Source organism: Vombatus ursinus, unplaced genomic scaffold (genome assembly GCF_900497805.2).
Source record: "Vombatus ursinus unplaced genomic scaffold, bare-nosed wombat genome assembly UNPS02014830.1, whole genome shotgun sequence".
NCBI lineage: Eukaryota > Metazoa > Chordata > Mammalia > Diprotodontia > Vombatidae > Vombatus > Vombatus ursinus.
Window position 1 is genome coordinate 35,274,416 of NW_020954608.1, and position 9,969 is coordinate 35,284,384.

The 9,969-nt window shown below is 41.7% G+C and overlaps 1 protein-coding gene across 1 annotated transcript; it reads left to right on the plus strand.

Moving 5' to 3' along the window:
- Window positions 1-5,024: 5,024 nt before the first annotated feature.
- On the plus strand, window positions 5,025-6,522 carry LOC114025382 (non-structural maintenance of chromosomes element 3 homolog). Its single transcript, XM_027838821.1, has one exon. The coding sequence runs from the start codon at window positions 5,122-5,124 to the stop codon at window positions 6,124-6,126; it is 1,005 nt and encodes a 334-aa protein (XP_027694622.1). The 5' UTR covers window positions 5,025-5,121; the 3' UTR covers window positions 6,127-6,522.
- Window positions 6,523-9,969: the final 3,447 nt, after the last annotated feature.

Here is a 9,969-nt window from a genome sequence, read left to right on the forward strand (position 1 = left end):
TAAATTTGGAATAGAACACAAAGCAAATAATTGTTTCATATTTTTATTTTGTTAAAATGTGTAAGATATTTGCACCGTGGATAGAGCACTGGCCCTGGAGTCAGGAGGGCCTGAGTTCAAATCCGGCCTGGGACACTTTTCACTTACGAGCTGTGTGACCCTGGGCAAGTCAATTAACCCCAACTGCCTTGCCAAAAAAAAAAAAAAAAAATGTGTAAGATTTTCTTCTATTTAATCAAAATATAAGTAATGTAAATTTAGCATTTTAATTGAAGGTTTGCTCCATATTCAGTTTGAATATTTCCATGTTGATACTTACTAATGTCAAATATATCATGATAATACTAAAAAAAATTAATATAAAGAAATAGGTAGCTTTTTTCTTGGAACATGGCTAATGCAGAAAATTATTTTGCATGTCTGTTCATATCTGTAAAGGTTTTTATTTTTCTTGTGTTCTCAATGGGTGGGGGAGGGTAAGAGAAAGGGAGAAATTTTGGAACTAAAATAAAATAAAACTGAATTTAAAAAATTAAAAGAAATAGTGCTCAAACATACATGAATACAACTAGGTACATGAGCACAATTTCATATCCCATTGGATTTCCATGGGTAGTTGAGCTTCTACTTTGTCAAATCAATGGGCCTTGGTTTGGTGAGTTTCCTTACATTACTGGTGATTATTCTTCCTAATATATGGGGTGACCTAATTCTTCTTTAGCAGGGATACTGAGGTAGTGTCAGTTCCATGGATGTATAGATATGACGGTACCTGTATAATTCCACAACACAAGAGTTAACATGTAGTTACATGTAAACGATGAAACCAATTGTACTCAGGCCTAAAATGCTTTGGTATTAAGGACACTGTTCATATTTAAATGGTATCAGAACAAACAGGATGCTGCATGTAGAGTGAAACTTCTCCAGCCCTTACCTAAAGAGATAAGGGCTGAAGTCATAAACATCACTCATATTTTAAAAATAAAAGCAGGGCTCAATTTCAGAGACTTGGATCTATATGGAGTCTTTCCAACAAGGAAACTGGAAAGAAAAGTGATTTGCCCCAAGTCTGACATTACTCACCACTGCTCCTGATGACCACATTAAGACAACAGTAGATTTAATAGTTATTCATTGAGGAATAAGAAAAGGGAGAGATATTAAAACATTGTTTAGCAGTATTGGCAGAAAGATCCAAGCTCCTATAAAAATTCTCCCAAAGTGTACCAGCTCAGCCACAGTATAGCTTGGAATTGTTTGAAGGATAATGATGGCAATAATCATTGCAACTTAATACTTAATCTTCCCTCAAAGGAGTGTTGTGAGGATTAATGAGTTAATGTTAATAATGCGCTTTGAGATCCTTGATGAAAGGTACTATAAAAGTATAGAATGTTATTACAATCATTGTTGTTTATTTATTTAGATCATTTCTCCAGAAAGGCTTGCTCCAGGTATATTGCCCCACTATGTTTTCTATGATGAAATCTAGTCTTAATAATAATAATAACCAACACTTAAAGGGAACTGGAAGGTTTACAAAACATTATAAATACTATTACATGTAATCCTCACAACAACCCTGTAAGGTAGGTGATAATAAGGTGGGTGTAATCCTCTCCATTTTACAAATGAGGAAACTGAGTCTTAGTTTAAATAATTTGCAGAGGAATAAAAAAGCTAAGCAGGACAAAAATTTAACTTCCTAACCCCAAGTCTAGCACTCCATGCACTGAACCAGCTGCCTCCCTCTAAAACAGGGGTTCTTAACCTTTTTTAATGTCATGGACCACTTTGGCAGTCTGGTGAAGGCAGTTTGAGCTATGTTTTTAAATACATAAAATAAAACACACAGATTACAAAGGAAAAGCTATTATACTGAAATATAGTTATCAAAAGATTTCTTAAAACAAGTTCATGAACCCCAGGTAACTAACCCTCTTCTCTAAAACTTAAAGCACACATTATAAATTCATACAAAAGGAAATCTATTACAATGTCATTGAGAAAGGCAGGAATCTTTCACTCCTGTAAAGGACAAAAATGATCAAATGTGGCTTAGTTGTCTAATGTTATAGGAAACTGAGTTCCTCTAGCATCTTATTTCTATTTTAGAGCCTTTATCTTATTTGAGCTTTATAACTAATTAATTTTTTAAGCAATGTTTTAATTTCTTCCTTTTTCTTATTTCTCAATGAATAAATATTAAATCTGTTGTTCTCTTAATGGGGTCATGAGGAACAGTAAGTGGGTAATGTCAAACTTGGGGCAAATCACTTTCATTTCTAGTTTCCTGAAGGACACAGGGAAGAGTGGATGGGGCATTTTCTATAATTAAAAAAAAAATTACATGCCAAGGGAACTATTATCACATATTATCACAAAGTAAAGATTTAAAGACCCAGAATTAAGTGTATGTATAGACACATACGCGCACACACACACACACATAAAGAGGTCTTAAGATCATAGTATTTAGAGCTACATGGAACATTAGAGATCACCTAGCCCAATCACTTTATTTTGCACATGAGGAAACTAAGGCACAGGTAGGTTAAGTACTTAACCAAGGTCAAGGAGCAAGCAGCAGAGCCAGGATTCAAAGCCAGGTACTACCAACTCATTTTAAAGACGAGGCATCTATAAGGACTAAGATTAAGTAACTTCGGTAACATAACATTCTATAAGAACATGGGATCCTAAGTTTTAGAGTTGGAAGGGACCTCTGAGCCCATCTAGTCCAAGAATGCAGAACCTGTGGCCTCGAGGCCACATGTGGCCTTCTAGATCCTTATATGCAGCCTTTTGAGCAAATCCAAATTTTACAGAACAATTTGGCCTTTTTGACTGAATCCAAATTTTACAGAATAGTTTGTCAAAAGGCCAAATTGTTCTGTAAAATTTGGATTCAGTCAAAAGGCTGTACTTAAAAATCTAGAAGGCCACATGTGGCCTCAAAGCCAAAGGTTCTCCATCCCTGATCTAGTCTAACCCCCTCCTTTTACAAATAAGGAAACTGAAGGCCAGAGAGGTTAAGGACTTAGTCCAACATCTTTGGTTTGGAGATCTATAAGAGAGGGACTTCCTTAAGACCAAAAGCAAAGGAAGAAAAGAGGAGATAAGACTGCAGCAGCCCACTTAAATCCAATGATATCTTGGGAGATGAGTAGGGAAAGAATTATGGAGGAGTATGGAGGTAGAGAGATAAAAGTGCATAGAGGAAACACTAGACACAAGAAAACATAATTTCAGAAGAGGACACAGACAAGCAGGGAAGTGTTGAAACCACTGTGGTAAATTTATTATCTACCTTGCAAAACAAATTATAAGTAAGAAAGATTCAGTGTCATATACAGCTCTCTCTTCCTGTTCTTTGCATTAGGAAATGTTGATGTTTGTGAAGTTCCTAAATGTTAAAAAAACAAAAATGCAAATCACAATGGAATCATTAGATTGTAAGCTCCTTTTGGGCAGAGACTGTCTTTTGCTTCTTTTTGTATCCCCAGTACTTAGCACAGTGCCTGGCACATAACTTAATAAATGTTTAATGACTGACTAGTGTTAGGAATAGATAAGACATCCCTGGACAGAAAGGCAGTTCTACGTAAAATCGGAAGGCACTGCATTAAAAATCTTTGTATCCCCAGTGTCTTGAATATAGTAGATACTAGAAGAGACCCCAAAAATCATCCAGTTCAACCCCTTCATTTTACAGGTGAGGAAACTGAGACCCAGGAAGGTTAAGTAGTGATTTGCGCAATATCACACTGATGGTAAGCACTTCGAATGCTTTGAAGGATTTAAATCCAAACCCTCTTACTCACCAACAAAAAAACCTGGCAGTTACAAGATTACAGAAGCACAGATTTAGGACCTCAAAGTCCATCTATGCCAACTTCATTTTGCAGATAAGGAAACTGAGGCACAGGGAGGTTAAGTGTTGTACCCAAAGTCACAGTTATTAAGAAGAGACAAGATTTGAACTCAAGTCCTGGCACTTCTGGGGTACCTGACCCACAAAACACCTAGTAACACATTTATGGGATCATAGAACTCAAAATTGAGCTCATCTCCTCCTTTCATTTTATAGATGAGGAAACTGAGGCCTAGGGAGGTTAAATGTTGCATCTGAAGTCAGTTAGTAAGAAGAGGTAGAAATTGAACCCAGGTCTTGCTTCCTAACCTACAAAATAACTAGTTACAAATTCAAGGCGCCACAGAATCATAGTTTTAGGGCCCTTTGAGCTCATCTAGTCTCCTTATTTTACAGATGAGGAAACTGAGGTGCAGAGAAGAGGCAAGATTCAAACCCAGGTCCTGGGACCTGTGTATAGTACCACAAAACAACCAGTTACAAGTTCACGGGACTTCAAAATCCCAGATTTGGGCCTGAAAAGGACCTCTGAGCCCATCTCATCCCCGCATTTTACAGATGAGGAAACTGAGGCACGGGAGGCTGAGTGGGGCGCCCAAAGTGGCAAGGCCAGAGGCAGGACTGGAAGCCGGGGGCGGGGGCGGCTGAGGGCCTTACACGGAGCACGTCCCCAGCCGCCTGCCAGGCTGCGGCGCGCAGGTGCGGGCGTCCAGAACGTTCCACCCCGCAAGGTTTCACCCACCTCCTCTTTATCTCGCTCCAGGCTCTCACGCTGGGGCAAATGACTAGAAAACAAAAAATAACCAGCAGCCGCTACTCCCGCGAGACACAGCGAGGAAGCCTCACTTTGGACTTGGGCCTGGGCGGGGGAGGGGGAAGCGAGGGGGCGCGCATCCAGCGTCTTTCTCGTTTTGGTAGTTTTGTTTTTTTGTTTTTTTGTTTTTTTTTTTTGCCGCCGCCCCGCCCCCACTGCACTTGGCCTCCGACTCTTCTCCTCGAGCCCCCTCCTCACCTCACGCAAAAGCGCCAGGGCGTGCACGTTCCCGGCCTTGCGTGGGCGCGCTGCCAGTCAGGGTCTGCCTCAGAGGGGCTGAGCAGCGTCGGTCCGTTCGTCCGTCCGTCCGAGGCTTTCGTGAGGGGGCGTGTGCTGGGGTGAGGGAGCCGGCGGCCCCGAGCGATCCGGCTGTCCCAGTATCGAAGGAGGCTTTCTCAGGCTCCGGCGTTCGTTCCGAGTGGGGATCGGCATGTCTCAGAAAAAGAAAGGCCGAGGCCTTCCCCGCGCTAGCGGCGGCGGCGGCGGCGGCGATGGCGGCGCCAGCTCCAGCGGCCTGAGCGGCAGCCGCGATGCGAGCGACGGGCCCAGCACCAGCACCAGCGGCGGCGGCCTCGGCTTCTCCCGAGCCCACGTCCAGGCCCTAGCCCAGGCCCTGGCCCAGGCGGGCCCCTCGCAGGTAGATGATGACGTCATGGAGGAGGCGGGGTGCGAGGAGCCCGGGCCCACTGCGACCCCGCCGATGCCCTCCACCTCGTCGTCGTCGTCCTCCTTGTCCTCCCAGGCCCAGAAGAAGCCGGCCAGGCGCACCGAGGCCCAGATCCAGCAGAAGGTGAACGAGTTGGTGCAGTTCCTCTTGGTGAAGGACCAGAAGAAAGTGCCCATCCGCCGTGCCGACATGGTGAAGACCATCCTGCAGGACTACAAAGACCTGGTCTCCGTGATCATCAAGCGCGCAGGCCAGACCCTCGAGGAGGTCTTCGGCCTGCAGCTCAAGGAGATAGACCAGAAGCACCATGCCTACATCCTCATCAACAAGCTGGAACGCCTGGAGGGGGATGGCATGAGGAACGATGAAAGCGTGGCCAAGATGGGCCTCCTCATGGTGATCCTGAGCCTCATCTTCATGAAAGGCAACTCGGCCAGGGAGTCCTTGGTCTGGGAAGTGCTCAAGAAGCTTCGGGTGGATCCAGAGAAAAGGCACAACACCTTCGGGGATGTGAAGAAGCTTGTCACGGAAGAGTTTGTTCGTCAGAAATATTTGGAGTACAATCTAATCCCCCATACCGAGCCTGCAGAGTATGAATTCCTCTGGGGACCCAGAGCTGCCCATGAGACGAGCAAGATGCAAGTCCTTCGCTTTGTGGCAAAGATTCAGAATCGGGAGCCTTCCAGCTGGGTGTCCCAGTATAACGAAGCCCTCCGAGATGAAATGGCATCAGCTTCTGCATCTGGCTCTAATTCGTCTGGCAACTAAATCACCCATGCCAGTTTCAGGTACCAGCAAGCATTTTCCAGTCTGGTATCAAGACAGCAGAAAGTCCCCAAGTTTTGATAGCATACATGCATATGAACCACAGGCTGAGAACCTTTTACCCTCCATAGTCCAACATGATTCAACATTTTTCCTCTTCTCTGTACCTGATCCAGGGACTTTGTGGACACACTTTCCTGAATTGAACTACTACTTCCTCTTCCCCAGATTGGCTAAAGACTTTCTAACACAAACCCATTGCTTCAAGGACCTGGCCTCCCTTAGGCCTAGGGGAGCTTTCCTAGCCTTGAACCCATCCATGGACAGCATTATTAAACTATCTCAGACATATGCCAAGCCTGTGTTTCCTTTTCGGTTAATAAATTTCATATGCATTCACCCTGTGTCTGGATGTCCTTGTGGGCTAGGCTACCCTAGGAATTATTTGGGGAGAAGGGAGGAGTCTCAATGGGCTCGGGTATAAGGTGCCCAGAAAGATAGGATGTTTTGTTTTGAGATCACCAGACCCTGGTGTTTGAGTGGTGCAAATCTCATAGCGGAGAACCATGTTTGCTGAAAGATCTAGGGTTATTTGGGAAAGCTGCCAAAGAGGGATTACCTTTACCTGGGTGGGGGAAGGGTAGTGTTGGGGATTGTATCCTGTGAATGGACCCATTGCTGCTCCCCCAGTGCCTATGGCTTAAATTTTTGGCACCAGCCTAAAATCTGTGAATCGTGGGAAAAAGCCTTGATTGCCTAACCCTGATTACAATTCTGTTGCCTACCTTTTAGTTTCTAGTGTGATAAATGTACTTTTTTTTTTTATTTTTGAGAGTACATTACAAAGGGTGATCACTTTTGCTTAGGGGCCAAAGACCTGGTTGAACTAATATAACCAGCAGGTACTTCCAGGTATGTAAGTATAGATATGTAAGAATATCTATAATCTTATGTAAAGTATATCCATATGTATATATCTACATCTATATGTAAAGATAGCACTTAGGCACAGTGCTTAGAATATCTGAGGTAATAAATTTATTAAATTGCCATTGCCACCAAGGAAATATGAATGACAAAGGAGGGAGGAAAGAAAGAGCCTTTCTCTGTTGCCCATGACTAGAATAGTCAAAACCTAGCCGCTGCTGAAATTTTCAGAACCCTAAAGCTGTAAGAAACCTTAGAAATCATCTTATTCAATGTTATACAAATGTGGAAATAGAATGGGAGAGAGTGATTTGTCCAACATTATACAGTTAAGAAAAGAATTAAGATCAGAACCCAGGTCTTCTGATTGAAAAAAACAATGTTCTTTCCCCTAAACCACAGTACTATTAGAACAGGCCTACTGCCACCCTAATCTAAATCTTCATTTTCTTATGGTTGGACTCCTGGCTGGCCTCCCTATCTCCAGTCTTTCCCTATTATAAAGCATGCTGCATGCCATTACCAGATAATCAAAAAATCATAGAGCTGGAAAGGATCTTGGGAGGTCATCTAGGGTAAAATCATTTTACGGAAGTTTACAGAACCAGAGAAATTAACTTGCCCAAGTGTAAATCAGTAAAGGGAGAGCTTAGATTCAAACTCATCCTGTGACTCCAAGTCCAGTGCTCTTTCCACTGTAACATGCTGCCTTTCAATAACATGGAATGCTATAGTAAATGGAGTGCTCAATTTGGAGCCAAGAAGACCATGGACAAGTCACTCCCTAAGGACTGGAAGTTAAGAGATGGGTTGTGATCTTCATTGATGAAGGAATTTACCACACTAACAGAATAATAATTCCTTCAGATCAACATAAGTATTTTTGTCACTCATTATTCAAAAAACTACAATGGGTCCCTATTGTCTATTACGTTAGACTCCAAACTCCTTTGTTTGGCTTTCAAGCTGCTTAGAAACTTTAAGTCAATACTCCCTATTTCAACCATCCCAATGAGGAGGTAGGGCAAAGATAAAAAAAATAGCTTCATGTGATAGCTGAAGAAATGGATCACACAGAGGGAAAGGTCTCAGTCTTTTTTCAGTAGTGTCTGACTTCATGATCTCATTTGGGGTTTTCTTGGCAAAGTAACTGGAGTGATTTGCCATTTTCTTTTCCAGTTCATTTTACAGATGAAACTGAGAAACAAGCTTAAGTAACTTGCCCAAGGTCACATAATGTCTGAGATCAAATTTGAACTCAGCTCTTCCTGATTCCAGGCCAGGTGCCCACCTAGATGCCTCCAGACTTTTCCCAAAGCAGCCATCTCATCTTTCTTAAAAGAAGATGGTCTAAAGATTCTTACAGGCAGATACTTTCCTAAATGCTCTGGTTAAGGGAAAGGGTTAAGGGAAAACACCAGTAAAAACTATAGGAGTAAAAGCACAATGTGAATTTCAATTTATTATTCCAGAAAGGGAAAGGAGCCAGGATCTAAAATCTTGCAGTGGTTCAGAATACTGAGAGAAAAACTTAGAAGAAATTAGCAATAGCTTCCTTCAGCTCCAGCCAAGATGGCAGTTTGTTCCATAGCATATGTGGTACCTATAGAGCTGCTGTACTTGTGTGGCAGCAAGGATGCGTTGTATATAATAGAGAGTTGTACGTGATTCTTATCAGAGCTGCAGAGGTGCTGGTAGCCATGGTTACAGGCAGAGTTAGGCAGAAGTGGGAAAAGACCTAGACTCCAGGAAGAGGAATGTAGAGAATTAGGTCTGTTTTTCAGTTTGCAACCTAGCTTTGCCTGGCCCTAAATCTTACTATGAGTATGATGTTGACTGTGTCCTGCCAAAAAAACTAATTTGGATTTGCAAAGTAAAGGGCTTTATCCTGATAAATAAACTTTTGAAATTTAATTTTTTAGCTTGTTATTCTTTGCATCAGAATTTATCCTGACCCATTTATAGCCATTTTGGCATAAGAATTTTCCATGTTCTATTTTCTCCCCAGTATGTTATCTGCTTTATCCTCCCTCCTATTTAATTTTACTTTTGAATATCTTATGTCCCCATTTTTTCTCTTCTTCAGAGTTATATTTGCTCTAATTTAGAATAGGCTGGCTCCATTACCAATGTGTGTGTGTGTGTGTGTGTGTGTGTGTGTGTGTGTGTGAAGTCAACAAGCATTTATTAACACTGTCTCTACTCCCTTCTGTGTCCAGTATAACTAAGTCAGCCAATGAGCAAATGTTTATCAGGTACGTACTATGTGTAAAGCACTATGCAAGGTATTATAAGGGATAAAAAAAAAGCATGGTAAACCATTTTTGCACAAGAAGCTTATAATTAGGAAATCAAGTCCTACACATATGAAAAGTTAAACAGCAAACAGTGCAAAAAACAATATGAGCAATCCTCCTTTTGGAGGACTGTTGTTAATTTTCACTCCACTACTCCCTACTCCCTTTCACTTTCCCAATTCAATCCCACCAATTCTCCCTTTCACCCTCCAGCCATCTAGTTATTCATCATTATATTAAAGCAATGTTCTTCTATAATACAAGTTTTAAATGAAGAATACCAGTCTTGTGTAACTTTAATGAAATTAATATTATCCAACCTGGATTTAATTGTGGGAAGATAGCTAGTAGTGCCAAGGAGGGTGGAAGAACTCAATTGAAAAATAAAAGGAAAAACAATTCCAAACAAGCATATATACTATTGTCAAGGAACAAAAAATGTCAGGTGCTCCAGTAAGTTATTCTCAAATAACATTATTAGCAGATGTGATATAAACATACCCACCTTAAAATTGATCTTTATTGACAGGGAAGTTATTTAGATACTTCTTATCCAGAAAGTTCAGAAAGAGAGAGGGTACTTGATTTTTTTCACTAAAAGGGGGAAAAATATTGTAGCTGA